This window comes from Gracilinanus agilis, chromosome 4 (assembly GCF_016433145.1).
Source record: "Gracilinanus agilis isolate LMUSP501 chromosome 4, AgileGrace, whole genome shotgun sequence".
Classification (NCBI taxonomy): domain Eukaryota; kingdom Metazoa; phylum Chordata; class Mammalia; order Didelphimorphia; family Didelphidae; genus Gracilinanus; species Gracilinanus agilis.
The window spans coordinates 283,064,468-283,083,256 of record NC_058133.1 but is presented as its reverse complement, the minus strand read 5'-3'; the positions used below and the strand labels follow the sequence as shown (position 1 = coordinate 283,083,256).

The following is an 18,789-nucleotide window of genomic DNA, read 5'->3' as shown; positions in this document are numbered from 1 at the left end:
AAAAAAACAAAATTATTCTATCCTTTGACCCAGCAATTCTCTTTAGGAAAATATACCTTGATAATGTTATCTGTCCCTTTCCTCCTCCAAAAAGCTACAGGTTCATACATTTTCATAGTGCCTTGCATATACAGTGGATAGATAGCTGGACCTGGAGTTAGAAGACCTGAGTCTCATACAATTATTAACTATGTAATCTTGGGTGAGTCACTTAACCTCTGTTTGCCTCAGTTTCCTCAATTAGGTGGCACAGTAGATAGGGCACCAGCCTTGGAATCAAGAAGACTCATCTTCAGGGGTTCAAATCTGGCCTCAGACACTTACTGTGTGATTCTGAACAAGTCATTTACTCTTGTTTGCCACAAATTTCCTCATCTGTCAAATGAGCTGAAGAAGGAAATGGCAGACTATTACAGGAAAACTCCAAATGGAGTCAGTGAGATAACTAAAAAATAATCCAACAAATGCTTATTCTCTCCCCATGTGCTAGGGAGTAGTAACTGATAGGTCATTGGAGTTGGGGTCAGGAAGAGCTGTGTTCACATGACCTATGGATCCTGGGCAAGGGAATTAGCTTTTCTACATCTCAGTTTCCTCATTTGTAAAAAGAGAAGTTTGAACTTGATGGTCTCCTCAAAGATCCTTCCCAGCTCTAAATCTATGAATCTATGTGACTGTAGAGAAAACAGAAACAAGCTACACATCCAAGGACAGGGAGAAGAGTGAAATTGTTAAGTATTAACATAATGGAAGACTATAATACAATCAAGATGGGCAAAGATGAGAAATAGAAATAAATCTAAAAAGAACTTTAAAATGGAAAGTGTTGAGAGGAAGATAAGATTAGTTATTCATTAGGTATTAAGATGTATTTAGCAGGAAGGAGCTGGAGCTGGGAATTCCAGGTTGGAATGAAGGAACAGGAAGAAGTGACTTGCTGCTCTGAGTGGGACTCCATTGGGGGTTAACACAAACTGTGGTTAGCCCTGGGAGCACTCAGAGTAAAAGGACATCCTGTATCCTGATTTTCCCCTGGGATCTTGTGTGGTGGTAGCATCTAGCAAAGAATCAAGATCTACACTCCTGTGTCAAGGAAGAGGAGGAGTTTGGGATCTATCTGGTGGACAGAGTCTTGAGCACACCTTCTCAACTTGGTACCTGAGACAACCTTGGCTCTTGGCATCCAGAGATCATCAGTGGATTGCAGTGAAAATCTCTAAGCCACAAAGCCCCTAGCTGAGCTGCTCAAGCCTGGCAGGTTCCAGGTCTGAGGCAGTCACCCAGTGACTCCATTTACAGCTCCTTGGGTCTTGTTAGTGTAGTAATAAGTCCTTCCCTTTCCCTGTGGGTTTTTGTCATTAAGGTGTTAAGGTTTTAGAGTAGACATTCCTATCCCTCCTTTTAATTGTTCATTATTAAACCAGTTATATCCTGTTACCTTTCCTGTGGGACTCAAAGCCTCTGGCTCAGGAAAGCAGTTGGTCAACAGTCCCTTTTGACAGTTAGGAGCTGCTTGGCTGTTCAAGTCTTCAATGTCCAGGTCTAGTCTCTCATAAATCCCAGTGTGTGTGTGTTCCCACAAACCACTTAGTTTATTTATAATATCCCTGGTGACCCCATTACCTTACTTATATTTTCCACAAAAGTGAACAGAGAAGAATGAAATACACAGTAAGTACAATCATATTAGAGGGAAAAATGAATGAAAATAAATGGGAAAATAAAGACTGAAAAGTGACTGAGGTGGAAGGAATGAGAAGTTATGACATTTCAGAGAACATTATACATAATTAAAGCAATATTGTACAATGATCAATTGTGAAAGACTGAGTAATACAATGATCTGGGTCAATTCGGAAGGTCTTATGCCAAAGAATGCTGTCCACCTCCAGGGAGAGAACTGTTGGAGTTGCAATAATTTTTCACTTTAATTTATTTGGGTTTTTATTTTGGAGTTTGGGTTTTATATGAATATTCTCTTACAACAATGGACAATATGGAAGTTTGTTTTACATAATAATACATGTAGATCCCAGGCCAAATTGTTTATCATCTCTCAGAATGGAGAGGAAAGGGAGGAAGGGAGACAATTTGGATCTTATAAGTTTGGAAAATGTATGTTAAAAATTGATATTGCATGTAATTAGGAAAATGAAATATTGAAACATAAAAAAGGAGTTATGTGACTTCGAGCACTAAAGATCATTCATTTGAATGTAAATACAAAGCAACTTTAATTAAGTTTTCAATAAAACATTTAATATAAGTAAAAAAAGATTTTTTAGATACATTTATCCATTTTACTGAATTTGTTTTGTCTTCTTCCTCTTTTTCAATTACACAATTCTTAAATAACTGAAGAAAAAAGTAAATGTCTGTATGAATATTCAGTGCTCATGTTTGGGCTATACCCTACTCTAGATATTTTCATTGGCTCTCTTCCATTCCTGAAATACTTTTCCTCTTCATCTCTGTCTCCTACATTCTCTCACTTCCTTTAAGTCCCAACAAATTCAATATTCTATAAGAAGCCTACTACAACCTCTCTTAATGTTGGTATCTCCTCTCTGTTCTGTACATGCAATTTTTCCTACCTATATCATGTTTCTATATAGTTATTTATATGTTGTCTTTCCCAATAAGACTAAGTTTCTTGATAATCAGTCATCATTCTCCCCTTTTCTTTGTAAACCCAGAATTTAGCACAGTGCCTGGCACATAATAGTGTAAGATTGAACTGTAAGATGGTCATTGCACTTGTAAATGAGGTTGGTTGAACCCAAGTATGTTAGTAATGATTCCTCCCTGGCACAGAGAGCAAGATGTCTTCTCTCTGTCCTGAGAATCTTAAATATGCAATCTGATTCTAGCTTTCTGTACAAAGTCCTTTTGGTTCTACTCACTTTACTTCGATTAGCTCTTTTAAGTCTTCCCAGGATTTTTGGAAACCATTCTATTTGTCAATTCTCATAGCACAATAGTATCCTATCACAATCAGATACCATAACTTATTCAGCCATTCCCCAACTGATGGGTATCTCCTCAATTTGCCACTACCAAAAAAAAAAGCTGCTATAAACATTTGTGTACATATAAGTCTTTTTCCTTTTCTTTGATTTTTTGGGGGAATACAGAAATAGCAGCAATATTGTTAGGTCCAAAGGTATGGACACTTTTATAGCCTTTTGGACATAGTTCTGAATTCCTTTTCAGAATGGTTGGACCATTTCACAACTCCACTAAAAGTGAGAATATAGCAATTTAAATGTAAAGAAAAATAAAAACCCTGAAATTGAATGGTGTGTAAATTTACCTTCAGAGAATAGATAAGAAAATGAACCTCTTTCTCTTTATTGCAGAGGAAAAGGATTATGGATATAGAATATCATCTGTACAACCAGATTTGGTTGACATATTATTTAGTTTTATTGAAGTATTTTTCTTCTTTATTTAAATTTTTAAGAAATTCAGTTTCAAGGTTTATCTCCCTGGGAAGGGAAAGTGACAGATATGCTCAGAAATAAAAGTGATGCAAAACCAAAAAAAAAAAAATCAGTAAATTTTAAAGACTTTTTTTGAAGCCTGTCAAACTCGGATGAATTTAAATGATTAATTTTGGTCCCAGACAACAATTTTCCTCACAGAAGATTTAAGTTGTGGAATATCAGAATTTTATTTGATTGGTTTTGTTCCATCTTTGTTTTTCTTTGTTATAAAAAGGGGGTCAAGGAGGGGTGACATTTCAAGAAATGATCACACTGTCTGGAACTTATTGGTATTTAATAAATGTTTATTGATTAATTAGTAGTGTTGAAAAGAGAACATCAAAAATTTTTTTAAAATAATAGAGTAGGAAAAATAGAGTATTTTAATTTGATTTATTAATACTCTATTTTCCATTGTCAAAAGAAATACAATTTTTGCTTTCTATAAGCGAAAACTGAGAAGTTACATATATGCACATATATATGCATACATATTATTGAGTTAAATTGCATTTTAAATGAGAGAATGTGAGTTTTAAAGGCTCCTCTGAGAATTTTACATGTCTTGTTTTCCTTTCTAAAAAGTTAGCCACGTCCCTTTTATTTCGACATTTTATAACAGCCCCTGAATTGTTGGTAGGAAAATGTTTTGTGACCTTAAAATTCTAAGTAAACATGATCTGGGTTGCTTTTCCTGGGATGAGACCTGTGCTTTTATTGGTTTCAGAAATTACTGGTGAATAATGAGTTGGTTCAGTGGATAGAGGGCCAGGCCTAGAGTCAAGAAGATTCCACTCCTTGACTTCAAATACCTCCTCAGACACTTATTAGATGTGTGACCTGTTGGCCTCAGTTTCCTCATCTGTAAAATAAGCTGGAGAAGGAAATGGTTAACAAATCCAGTATCTCTGTCAAGAAAATCCTAAAAATGAGGTCATGAAGAGTCAGACATGACCAAAAAATGCCTGAAAAATCATCACCCTCAAAATCATCAGCACGACTACATTTATATGGTGCTTTAAGGTTTTCAAAGCACTTTTGTAAGTTAAAGAGAGAGACTGGACCCAGGGAGTCATTCTGGAGCCAGGGATCCAGGGTGGTTGGGATAGAATCTTTCTCTCCCTTATATAGGGCACAGCCCAACTGACGATTGGTCTCATGCCCTAGGGAGATTCATCAGGAATCTCCCAAAATTCCAAGTGTCCAACTGGAAACCCTGCCCAAAGGTATGGCTTCTTTCAAATCCTCGCAAAACTTAACTTACACTTTACAAACATTTCATTTGGTTTTCATCGAAGACTTGGGAGGTGGATGCTATTGTTATCCCCATTTTACAGGTGAGAACACTGAGGCATCAATAGATTATCTAACTTTCCCAAGGTTAAAGAACTAGTATCTGAGATTAGGTTAGCATTCAGGATTCCTAACTACAAGTTCAATATTCTCTCTGCTGTACCACATTACAGGAACAGAGATTGGTACCGCCTCTTCAACTTTTAGTCTTAGAGAGTTGCCTTGAGCATGGGGAAATGAAATTAATTGCCCCAGGTCACCTGGTTAGTTGGTTTCAAAGATAGGATTTGATTCCCAGGTCTTTCTTTCTTTAAAGCCGATCTTCTTTCTATTACACTAAATATGTATGATTAAGAAGTCACTTTCTGAGTCATGTAAACATGGAAAAATATCTATTAAAAATAAATAGATAAAATTTAAAAAACAAAAGTGAGGAAAGTGGGTTGCACCAGGAAACAAAAGGGGTAGATCTTTCAAAGAGACAAATTTCAGCTTGATTCATTGATTTATAGAAAAATTTCCTAGCATATATAGTATTCCAAAATTAAATGAGTTACTTTATTTTATTTTTTAATATTTTTCCATGTTTACATGATTCTTGTCTCCCTCTCCTCTTTCCTCCCTCCTTCCAGAGTTGATGGGCAATTTCACTGGATTTTACATATATTGTCACTTGAATCTTATTTTCATATTGTTAATTTTCCTAATAGAGTAATCTTTTAAAACCAAAGCCCTACATCATATGGCCATTTAAACAAGTGAGTTATTTAAAATGATAGTAGTTTCACTCTTTGTAAAGGTCTACAATCAAAGGATAAATTAATATTTTTTCTTCTAAATTAATTTTTAATTATCAAAAAATAAATCACATTCTTTATGCTCCTTAGATATTGATAAATCATAATTGTATAGGGAACTAGTATAGTTTGATGAAAAGAGGACTGCTTCTGAAGTAAAAAAAATTAAAATCCTGCCTCTAACTTTCACTACCTATATGACTTCAGGCAAATCATTTCACATAACTTGGCCTCAATTTCCATACTCAAAATGAGAGGGTGAACAAGTTGGCTTCTAAATCCTCTTCCATCTCTAGATATAAAATCTTTTAATTGCCTTGAATCATTTTTCCTTATAGTAAAATGAAATGACTTCAAAATTCCCTTCTAGCTTTAAGTTTCTGATACCTTGATCTCCAAGATCCTTCCCAACACTAAATATATAAGATCTTATTACTTCAAAATTTATAAAATATTTTCCTCATAACAATAAGTGTTTTTCTTGTTATAACAAAATGAAGTAGATACTACAAATACCCTCCCCTGCCCTCTTACATATAAGGAAATGGAGTACAGAAAAGGCTTATCCAAGGTCTCACAACTAATCAGTGTTAAAATGGAGATAAGAATGCACTTCTTGGGATTCTAAGTGATACTACTGTTAATGTCACCCTATCTCAAATATTAGAAATGGAAGAGAACAGCTTTTCCATTTTTGGAAACTATATTTTGAACATTCAGTTCTTAGTATAGTGTCATTTAACAAATGCTTATTGACTGATATAAAGACCTGAGATGTTAGAGGAAATGAATACTTCTATTGAAGTCTTTGGAGGAAGTACCTGAATAGCCACTGGAAAGGGTAGACAAAATTTCAATTTTTGCAGGATTGATAAAAATTACCTATTCGTAGGGGGGAAACATTCCCCCCCTCTTGTGAAATTGCCTTCTAAGCCATTTTCATTTCCTTTAGCAGAATCAGTATTTTCCCTCACTGAAAGAAGAAAGTCAAGGAGGAAAAAAAAAATCCAACCTCAAATACCATGCTTTGGTTAATTATCTCCCATTTATTCCAGTATATAGCTTGTTTGTGCATGGTAATATGTTGTCTCCCATAATAGGCTATAAGCTCTTTGAGGGCAGGGACTGTCTCTTGCATTTCTTTGTATCCCCAGCAATTAGCATAGTGACTGGCATATAATGAATGCTTATAAAATACTTACTGATTATAAACATTTCACCTCTCTGTTTCTTCTGCATTCTGTTCAATGAAATTATGGAGTACTCCACTTGATAACTGAAGCTTCTGTAGCAATGGTAGAAAAGTGGTAGAAAAGGAAGCAAAGGGTGCTAAGAATCATACTTTTTATTCATTCCATAGATATTTATTTAATTTTTGGCACTGAAACTTGAAATATTTGTCTATTAATCAATGAATAGTCATAACACCAGAGAAACTGAACCATACCAATACTCATTTTTGCTGTATATGAAACAAAACAAAAGTCCAGTTTCCTGCAGATAACACAGGAATTAACATTTTTTCTTTAAAATAAGAATCAGGAGAAGGAAAGTGATTACATTTTAACAGGAAGCCAATAGTTACTGATGTGTGTGGTGTGATGATTTATGTGGTAGGTGTCATTGCACATTGACTTATTCAAACAAAGGTTAAAATAAGTGAAAACTTAGAAAAGGAATAAAATGAAAACATATGCTTCACAATTAAAATATTTCCAATCTTATTTATTTAAGCCAGCTATTGATACAAAAAATGAGAAATAGATCAAAGAACATCCATGAGCAAAGGCTATACTATTTCTTAAGGGAAAATAATGAATGAAAGTGAATAACAAGCAAGGACAAGAAAAGATTTGTCAGGGTTGTTCTTTGTCAGGGTTGAGAGTCTGTAGGGTCTTCTTCAAGATGGTTTCTTCTGATAAGGAAAGGTGCTCCCAAAGAAATAAAAAGGCTTCTCTTCTCTTACTCACAGGCTGGTAGAAAAAGAATCAGCAGAGATAAGCTCCTTCCTCTCTCAGCTTCAAGACAGGAAGGGCTCCATTGGTAGTTGATCCTTCAAAAATCTCTCCTCCCACATTCCAGAAACTCCTGTCTTAGAATTCCTAGCACACAGTCATGCTAGCCTCTTCAAACCAACTTTTAACTAAATTCTTTTATATTTAACAAATATAAATTTAATAAATATAACAAATAACAAACAACCTAAATTCAATTTTATATTTCTGTAATTTCTACCATAACACGAGAATAAAAATTGTTTAAAATATAAATTAATTTGCAATATTTCATAGATGAGAATGATAATAAGTAATGCCATCTGATAAAAAAAACAACTTTGGAGGAAAGTATTTGCACAAAATTTGTTGAGAGGGAAAACAAAACAAAATTTATTATCTTATTATCACATAAAAAGAAAAAAATGGGTACTTCCAGGCTAAGATGGCTCCAGAGTAAAAGGAATTTCACAACCCTTCCTACTACCAATCACAACAAAGAGTCTCAAAAGGACAAAAATCAAAATCAGTCAAGGAAAGGGACTTCACCATAGAGTACAGCCTTGAAGGTAGGCAGGGTTTGGGCACTTCCACGCTAGAAGGGGGTAAAATTACACCTACTAAAGCTCAAGCTGATCACCTCTCTCCCACGCCACCTACCATGCCAGAATCAGAATGGAGGATGGGGAAATCTTTAAATTCTTGGGAACTGCCTTATGGCACCTCAGTCTGAGGACTGAGTCCCTGAGGACAATGCAAAGTCTTGCCAGTGAGACTTGGGACCCACAGAGCAAAATAGTGCAGAGATGGGCTGCCCATAGCAGATACCACAGAAACTGGAAAAATAGCCTCAGACCAAAAACTGCTCTGTAGCTCGCTACACTGAGAGCTACCTGGCCTCCTCCCTCAGACTTCTGGCTGAGAATGGAAAATAAAACTATCACAGCAATGGCCACCAACACCCTAGAACTACAATCTAAAATTACCAAAAAAAGTAAGATACAACAGAAAAAGCCTCTGATATTGGCTAACTTTTATGGAGAAAAGGAGCAGAGTACAGAGGCAACAGCAAGGAGTGACAAACAAGCAAACACATCTGTAATTTCAAAAAAAAATGGAAATTGGTCACAAGCTCTCAAGGAACTCAAATTGTAGTTTAAGAACCAAGTAAGAAAATTGGAGGAACAATGGGAAGAAAAGTATGAGAAAGAAATGCAAGTAATTCAAAAGGAAAATAACAGTTTAAAAGGCAGAATCTCCCACTTGGAAAAAGAGGCACAGAAATCACATGAAATAATAAGCAAATTGGAGACCAGAATTGACCTGCTGGAACTCATGCAAAGCAGATTAAACCAAACCGAAAAGGAAAATCAAAAGAAAATAAATCTTTAAAGACTATAGCTGAGCAAGTAGAAGCTAATGATCTCATAAGAAAACAATAATTAATAAAACAAAATCAAAAGAATGACAAAATAGAAGGAAACATGAAATATCTCACTGAGAAGATAATGGACCTGGAAAACAGTTCTAGGAGAGACAATTTGAGAATCATTGGTTTACCTAAAAACCTAGGAAAAAACAGAAGTCTGGACATCATATTACAAGAAATTATCCAAGAAAACTGCCCAGATATTCTTGAATAAGAGGGCAAAATAGACACTGAAAGAATCCATAGATCTCTATATTAAATACTCAAAAGACAACCCCCAAAAATATACTTGTCAAATTCAAGAACTTCCAAGCCAAAGAGAAAATATTGCAAGAAGCCAGAAAGAGATAATTCAGGATTACATTAGGATTACACAGGATATGGCAGCTTGCATGCTAAAGGACTACAAGGCTTGGAATATGATATTCAGAAAGGCAAGAGATTTGTGCCTACAACCAAGGATCATCTAACCACCAAAATTGACTATATACTTCCAGGAGAAAGTATGGGCATTTAACAAAATAGAAAATTTCTAAGTATTTGTAAAGAAAAGACCAGAACTAAATGGAAAATTTGATGTCCAAATCCAAAATTCAAGAGAAACATGAAAAGGTGAACAAGAAAGGAGGTGGGATTTTTTAAGAGTTTAACTAAGGTCAAATTACGTATATTCTTATATGGAAAATAATATTTGTAACTCTCAAAAATTGTTCTCACTATTATAGTAGTAAGAATAATTATTTATAGGTAGAAGCTGGGGTAATAAGTGGTTTAATGTGATATGTAAAAAAAAGAGGGAGATGAAATAAAGGATGACACCAAGAGAAACTTGAAGGAAGAAGAAAAATATAAATTATACAACGTAAAGAGGCACATGGCAGGGGAAGGAGAAGAATACTATTATAAGAAGAAGAGAAAGAGAGTGTTAATTGGTAATACATAAACCTTACTCTCAGTGAAATCAAATCTGAAAGGGAAGAGCATTTAGATCCATTGGGGTATCTAATTATATCTTACCCTACAGGGAAGTTGAGAGTGAAAAGCCAATGGGGAGTGGGGCAGGGAGAACCAAAATGGAGGGAAAGAGAGAGGTGGAAGGAACTTAATAGGTTCTAAAAAAAATAAGAGAATGAGAAAGGAAGGGTTGGAAGAGAAGTAAAATAAGGGTGGGGATTAGAGGGATTGGTTAAAAGCAAAACACCAGTGTAGAAGGTAATAGTGAAAGAAGAAAGGGCAGGATTAGGAGAGGAAATCAAAATGATGAAGAATACACAGATGGTAATCATAATTCTGAATATGAATGGGATGAACTCACCCATAAAGTGGAAGCAAATAGCAGAGTGGATTAGAAACCAAAATCCTACCATATGTGGTCTACAAGAAATACACATGAGGCAGATAGACATATATAGGGGAAAAGTAAAAGGCTGGAACAAAATCTATTGGGCCTCAACTGAGAAAAAGAAGGCAGGAGTTGCAATCATATCTCACAAACCAAAGTAAGAATAGGTTTGGTTAAAAAAGATAGGGAAGATAATTACATCCTGATAAAAGGCAATACAGACAATGAAGAAATATCAGTACTCAACATACATGCACCAAATGATATAACATCCAAATTTCTAAAGGAGAAATGGGCAGAGCTAAAGGAGGAAATAGTAAAACTATACTAGTGGGACACTGGAACCTTCCCCTATCAGATCTAGATAAATCAAACCAAAAAATAAATAAGAAAGAGGTAAGATAGGTGAATGAAATCCTAGAAAAATTAGATTTAATTGATATGTGGAGAAAAATAAATAGGGACAAAAAGGAATACACCTTCTTTTCAGCTGCACATGGTACATTCACAATTTTGGTGCCTTTTCTCTCTCTCTACCCAGGAGGGCTAGCTCTCTAGACCCTGGAAGCTTAGCTCTCTGCAGAACTCTCTCTTGGCCCCTTTTTCCCTTTCCTCCTACCTCCTAGTTTTCCCTAGACCTTTCCCTTCCTAATTTAAATAAAGCCTAGTTATTCAAACCTTAAAGTTGCTCTCTGATCATTGATTTGAGGGCTCTAGTCAATTTCCCCCTGCTGGTGCTGGGACCGCTACCTTCCTTTCCCTTCCTCTACCTTCCTTTCTCCTTTCTCCCATCCATCCTACCTCCATCCCTTCATCCCCCTCACATTTTAAGGCGACCTTCAAATGGACCTGAACCTGCCTGCCTGCCTGATGATGATGATCCTGCCTGCCTTACTGCCTAAGGGTAAGTAAAAAAATTTTCCCGCCCAAACACAGCCCAGCGGGGGATGCCTTCCCCTACTAAACCTCTTATGGGCTCCTAGATCTAAATCCCCCTGAACCCCAGTCTAACAGCCTGAACCAGTTGCTCTCTGATCATTCATTTGAAGGCTCTAGTCAATTTAGCCCTGCTGGGGATGAGACCACTACCTTCCTTTCCCTTCCTCTACCTTCCTCTCTCCTTTCTCCCATCCATCCTACCTCCATCCCTTCATCCCCCTCACAGGGCACATGGAAAGGCAAATCAAAAATTCATTAGAAATTAAATAATATGATTCTTTAAAATTGGTTGGTTAAAGAAAAAATCATAGAAACAATTAACAATTTTTGAAGAGAATGAAAATGAGGAGACATCATACCATAACCTATGGGATGAAAACAAAGCAGTATTCCATGGAAAATATATGTCCCTGAGTGCATATATCAAAGAATCAGAGAGGGAAGAGGTCAATGAATTGGGTATGCAAAATAAAAAAAAAACTAGGAAGAGAACAAATTAAAAATCCCCAGGTTAAAAACAAAACTAGAAATCCTAAAAATTAAGGAGAAATTAATATAATTGAAAGTAAAAAAAACTATTGAATGAATAAATAAGAGTAGGAGCTCGTATTTGAAAAAAAACATAAACTGGATAAAGTACTGGTTAATCTAATAGGAAAAAAGGGAAAGAAGAAAACCAAATTAACAATATCAAAGATGAAAAGGGTGACCTCACCTGTAAGGAAGAAGAAATTAAGGTAATTATTAAGAACTATTTTGCCCAATTATATGGCAACAAATATGGCCACCTAGGTGACATGGATATTTATTTACAAAAATATAAATTGCCTTGATTAACAGAAGAGGAAATAGAATACTTAAATAATTCCATATAAGAGATAGAAATTGAACAAACCATCAAAGAACTCCCTAAGAAAAAATCCCCAGGGCCAGATAGATACACAAATGAATTCTATCAAATATTTAAAGAACTAAGGCCAATACTATACAAACTATTTGAAAAAATAAGTAAAGAAGCAGTTCTACCAAATTCCTTTCATGTCACAAATATGGTATTGATTCCAAAGCCAGGCAGACTAAAAACAAAGAAAGAAAACTACAGACCAATCTCCTTAATGAACATAGGCACAAAAATCTTAAATAGGAAACTAGCAAAAAGACTCCAGCAAATGATCACAAGAATTACCCACTATGATCAGGTCAGAATTATATCAGGAATGCAAGGATGGTTTAATATTAGGAAAACCATCCATATAATTGACCATATCAACAACCAAAGCAACAGGAATAACATGATTTTCTCAATAGATACAGAAAAAAGCCTTGACAAAATACAACACTGGTTCCTATTGAAAACACTAGAAAGTATATGAAGAGATGGGCCCTTCCTTAAAGTAATAAATAGTATATATCTAAAACCATCAGCAAGTATCTTCTGTAATGGGGGTAAATTAGAAGCCTTCCCAAAAAGATGAGGAGTGAAGGAAGGATGCCCATTATCACCTCTATCATTTAACTTTGTACTGGAAACACTAGCAGTAGCAATTAGTGAAGTAAAAGAATTTCAAGAGATTAAGACAGGCAATGAGAAGACTAATCTATCACTCTTTGCAGATAATATGATGGTCTACTTAAAGAATCCTAGAGAATCAATTAAAAAACTAGTGGAAATAATAAACAACTTTAGCAAAGTGGCAGGATACAAAATAAATCCACATAAACCATCAGCATTTCTACATATTTCCAACACATTCTGGCAGTAAGAGTTAGAAAAAGAAATTCCATTTTAAATCACCCTAGACAATATAAAATAGGAATATATTTGTCAAGACAAACACAGGAATTACCTGAACACAACTACAAAACATTTTCCAAAAAATTAAAACTAGATCTAAAAAATTAGAAAAACATTAATTGCTCATGGATAGGACAAACTAACAATAAAAACGACAATTCTACCAGAAATTAATTTACATATTCTGTGCTATACCTATCAAACTTACAAGAAACTTTCTTACTGAATTAGAAAAAATTATAACAAAGTTCATTTGGAAGAACAAAAGATCAAGAATATCAAGGGAACTAACTTTTTAAAATGTGAAGGATGGGGGCCTAGCAGTACCAGATCTTAAACTGTACAATAAAGCAGTGGTCATCAAAATAATATGGTACCGGCTAAGAGAGAGAAGGGATGATTAATGGAATAGACTTTGGATAAATGATCTCAGCAAGATAGTGTACAATAAAACCAAAGATCCTAGCTTGGGGGGCAAAAACCCATTATTTGACAAAAACTGCTGCAAAAATTGGAAAGCAGTAAGGGAGGGATTAGGTTTAGATCACCATCTCACACCCTACACCAAGATAAATTCAGAATGGGTAAATGACTTAAATGTAAAGAAGGAAACTATTAATTAATTAGATGAATATAGAATAGTATACCTGTCAGATTTATGGTAAAGGAAAGATTTTTGAGACCAAGAAAGAGTTAGAAAATATTACAAAATATAAAATGAATAATTTTTTTACATTAAATTGAAAAGGTTTTGTACAAACAAAACCAATGCAACCAAAATTAGAAGGGAAGCAACAAGTTGGGAAAAATCATTATAATGAAAGCCTCTGTCAGAGGTCTAATTACTCAAATTTATAAGGAACTAAAACAATGGAACAAAATAATCAAACCATTCCCCAATTGATAAATAGGCAAGGACATGAATAGGCAATTTTCAGATAAAGAAATCAAAAATATCAATAAATACATGAAAAAGTCTTCTAAATCTCTTATAATTAGAGAAATGAAAATCAAAACAACACTGAGGTACCACCTCATATCTCACAGATTGGCAAATATAACAGCAAAGAAAGTAATAAATGTTGGAGGGGATGTTGCAAAATTGGGACACTAATTCATTGTTGGTAGAGTTGTAAATTGATCCAACCATTCTGGCTAGCAATTTGGAACTATGCCAAAAGGGCTTTAAAAAAGACTGCCTGCCCTTTGATCCAGCCATACCACTGTTGGGTTTGTACCCCAAATAGATAATAAGGAAAAAAAAAACTTTTACAAAAATATTTATAGCCTTGCTCTTTGTGGTGGCAAAAAATTGGGAAATGAGAGGATATCTAGCAACTGGGGAATAGCTGAACAATTATGGAATCTGTTGGAGAGGGAATACTATTGTACTAAAAGGAATAATGAACTAGAGGAATTCCATGTGAACTGGAACAAGCTCTAGGAAGTGATGCAGAATGAAAGAAGCAAAACCAGGGGAAAGTTGTACACAGAGATTGATAACATTGTGGCACACTTGACTGCAATGGACTTCTCCACTAGCAGCAATGCAATGATCCAGGACAATTCTGAAGGACTCATGAGAAAGAATGCTATCCACATCCAGAGAAAGAACTGTGGGAGTAGAAACACAGAAGAAAAACAACTGCTTTATCACATGGTTCAATGGGGATATGACTAGGGATGCAGACTCTAAACAATTACTCTATTGCAACTATTAATAATATGGAAATAGGTTTTGATCAATGACACATAAAACCCAGTGCAAAATGCTCATTGTTTACGGGAGGGGAGTGGGAGGAAGGGAAGGAAAGAACATGAATCATGTAATAATGTAAAAATATTCTAAATAAATTAATTAATTGAATAAGCTTAATTTAATAAAAAAGAAAAAATGGAAGAAAAAAGAAGATATGTAAAATATTTGATAATTTAAAAATAAATTCCTCTTTAAAATAAAAACAAACAATGCCTTTTCTTTTATATCATTTGTCATTCCTGGATATGTTCTTTGCTTGCAACTGAGCTTTCCATTGTAACAAAAAAAACCCAACAGTTACATAAAGCTATTTAACCCAACAGCCATGTGTGATAGTTTATACATTATCCTGTACCCACAGTTCACTAACTCTTTTCTACAAAGAGAAAGGTGTTTATACTCAGTATTTGGCTCTATTTTAGCTAGTGGGTAGGAGGGTAGAGGAGTCTGATTATCTTATTCTGCATTTTGTGTTCTTTTTCTCCTGGTACTACATCAGTGATGGCAAACCTATGAAAGGGGTCCCAAAGATAGCACACAGAGCTCCCTCTCTGGGCTTGTGGGCCATAATGCTCCCCAGCATCCCCACCCCTAATTGGTTGCTAAAAATGCAGAGGAACTTGGACAGAGCTGCTCCCCTCCCTCTCTTCACTGCAACTGATGACACTTTTTCATATCACCCACCCCTCTGCCCAGGAGCCTAATGGGAGTACACAGGGGTAAGGTGGGCAGCTCACAGGCAACAGAGTTGGAGGGGAACAGAATACTCAGATCATTCCCCTACCCCTCTCATACATGTCTCTCATCACCCTTCTCTCTGCTCAACAGCCCTCTGGGAGTGCTTCCTCCCTCCCAGGTCTGGGATAAGACATCCATAGTCACATAGTTGCTTAAAAAGGTAAAGGAAATAAAATGCTCCGCTATGCTTATTGTATATAACTTAAAAAATTCACTATCGGGAGCCCGCCCATTCCTCGGGCCCCGCGTTGGGCTCGGGCTCCCCAGCTCCTTCGCCCGAGCTTCCAGCTTACAAGCTTCAGGACTTCGATACGCTGGCTACCGTGGGCACAGGTACCTTTGGGCGAGTTCACCTAGTCAAAGAAAGAACAGCCAAGCATTATTTTGCATTGAAGGTAATGAGCATTCCAGATGTCATTCGGCTAAAGCAAGAGCAGCATGTACACAATGAAAAGTCAGTTCTGAAAGAAGTCAGCCATCCATTTCTGATCAGATTATACTGGACCTATCATGATGAAAGATTTTTATACGTGTTAATGGAATATGTTCCTGGAGGAGAACTTTTCAGCTACTTGAGAAACATGGGACGGTTCAATAACAGCACAGGACTATTTTATTCTGCAGAGATTATCTGTGCAATAGAATATCTGCACTCCAAAGAAATAGTTTGCAGAGATCTAAAACCTGAAAATATATTGTTAGATAAAGAAGGCCATATCAAGCTCACAGATTTTGGATTTGCTAAAAAGCTAGTAGACAGGACATGGACACTCTGTGGGACACCAGAATACCTTGCTCCTGAAGTTATACAAAGTAAAGGTCATGGAAGAGCAGTAGATTGGTGGGCTCTTGGGATTCTGATCTTTGAGATGCTCTCTGGGTTTCCTCCATTTTTTGATGACAACCCATTTGGCATCTATCAAAAAATTCTTGCAGGCAAAATAGATTTCCCTAGGCATTTGGATCTCTATGTAAAAGACCTTATTAAGAAACTTCTTGTTGTAGACAGGACAAGACGACAAGGGAACATGAAGAATGGAGCAGATGATGTGAAAAGACACCGGTGGTTCAGGTCTGTGGACTGGGACGCTGTACCACAGAGAAAACTGAAGCCTCCTATAGTGCCGAAGGTATCCAATGACGGTGATACATCTAATTTTGAAGCTTATCCTGAAGATGACTGGAACAAGACGCCACCTGTGCCTCTGAAAGACTTAGAAATCTTTAAGAATTTCTGAGTACAGGGAACCACATATGGGAAAGAAACTGGAAGAAGATTTGGAGTGGTCTGAGCACATTTGAGAAAAAGAACTGGGCATCTGCCAATATGAAGAAATTCCTTCACATGGATGAGGAAGTTTCCACGTTCATATATGCACATATTTATATAAAATGAATTTGGAGGGCTGGTGAAGTTTAATTTTAACTGTATAAGTCTGGCATTAGTTTAATAGCTGTTACTACAGAAAGTCTACTCTTCCGTAGATTATTTTGTTAAATTGTTTGTGTAAGTATTAATCCTTTATCTTAGAGTTACTTTTCTGCTATGCCAGAACCATTTTTTCTTTACCTTAATCTCATAGACTTAACTTTATAAGTTTATACTAAACTTGTGACATTGTAAGCACAAATTAGTATATATGTATATAAAGAAAACAAAATCACCTAAGCACAGGGATTGTGCAAAGATGTAAATGTTTGTACTTTGCAGAGTCTATGATTTTTATTTTTCAGATTTTTTTTTCAAAAGTCTCTTTCTCAGGAGATACAACTCTTAAAAGATAAATAAGTTTTTCATCATCTTAAACATTTTATAGTTCTTTGTAAAAAAAAAAAGAAGAAATTATGTTAAGATTTGTAACTGAAATGTCTAGTGCTTTATGTCTGTAACTATAGTACTTGAAAGCCAGAGGAAAGGGGAGGAGGTTACAGGTTTCATCTTTATTTCATGAAAGCCCTATTGATTCATGAGTGTTCAGAAAACAAAATGTCTTGGAAATATTTCACATACTATTATACTCGATGGTGTCCTGCTGTGTACTGGGACTTCTACTTATTTAAAGTTGAAGTTTAAATCTGGCACATAATATGGTGCCCAAGACCTTGGCCTCTATTGTTTTTGGCCACATGAGATTTTTTTTCCCCTTTAATTCAGGAAGAAGAGAAGAACTGCACAACTGACAGGATGTAAATGTCCAATGTACCATGTAAATTACCCAGAGATCTCACTTCCATTCAATTCTGCACAAATTGCTGCCTGTTCCTCTCTCAAAGATCACTTGAGGTTTTTTGGTATTATTAGGGGGCAGAATTGAGCTCCTAGGCATCACAATGATGTGCATAAATAAAAAAGTTTTCCTTTTTTGAATGTGTATTTTATGGTAGCCAGATGTTAAGGTGATACTTAGGGCAGAACTGTAAAATATGGACCGAAACAGGCATTCATCCCAGGAAGAAGGAGCTTGCAGATTTTCTGGGAAGTAGTGTGTGGACCTCTGCTTATAGTTCATTTCACTTTAAAGCATTCCCACTTCTTCCCTCTTTTACTGCTTTAGAATTCCCTGGAAGTCTCAGAAGACTTGAAATCCTTCCCCATAGCCCCTTCCATCTAAGAATAATAAATCTAGTTTGCAAAAAATCATGTTACTAATCTGATAACAGTTTTGTATTCTAATTATGCCTCTTAAGAAATAATCCCAATAAGCCTTCCCATGAAGAATCTCTCAGTGCTAAGGATGTTATATATACATATATGTAAAATATATACATAAACACATACAGATATACATATATACACACACACACAATATGCTGTGTGTATGTGGACACAAACATTTAACACAACATTTAAATTAAATATGAGCATGCATTAATTGGAGTCAAGTAGCAAAACAGAGTAATTACTCATGTGAATAAGTTCTTTATAGTGAGCTAGATCCAGGAAGTGAGCAGGTTACTCTTTGAGTATTGCATTATTGTTTTTTTTTCCCCCTAAGCCACCAAATGTTTAGTTTCTACACAGTGAAGAAATTTAGTAAATAATATTCATGTAAATGAAGAGAGTGTACCTCTCAATTTGCTATCCCCAAAAGTGCCTAACTCACTGTGCATTTAAGACATTATTTAGGAAATCTGTTAGATTTGTACGTTATGAAACAAAAAAAAAATTAATCCATGGGTACTGTTCTATAAGAGAGTACATTGGAAGAGATGTACTT

At 35.6% G+C, this 18,789-nt stretch overlaps 1 protein-coding gene across 1 annotated transcript in view; it reads left to right on the top strand.

Annotated features, from left to right (window-relative positions):
• The window catches only part of LOC123246439 (cAMP-dependent protein kinase catalytic subunit PRKX-like), a 25,903-nt gene extending 9,094 nt beyond the window's left edge, over positions 1 to 16,809 (top strand). The window contains exon 2 of the mRNA XM_044675339.1: positions 15,796 to 16,809. Within this exon, the coding sequence (XP_044531274.1) occupies positions 15,796 to 16,809 (1,014 nt within the window). The remainder of the gene's footprint in view (positions 1 to 15,795) is intronic.
• Positions 16,810 to 18,789: the final 1,980 nt, after the last annotated feature.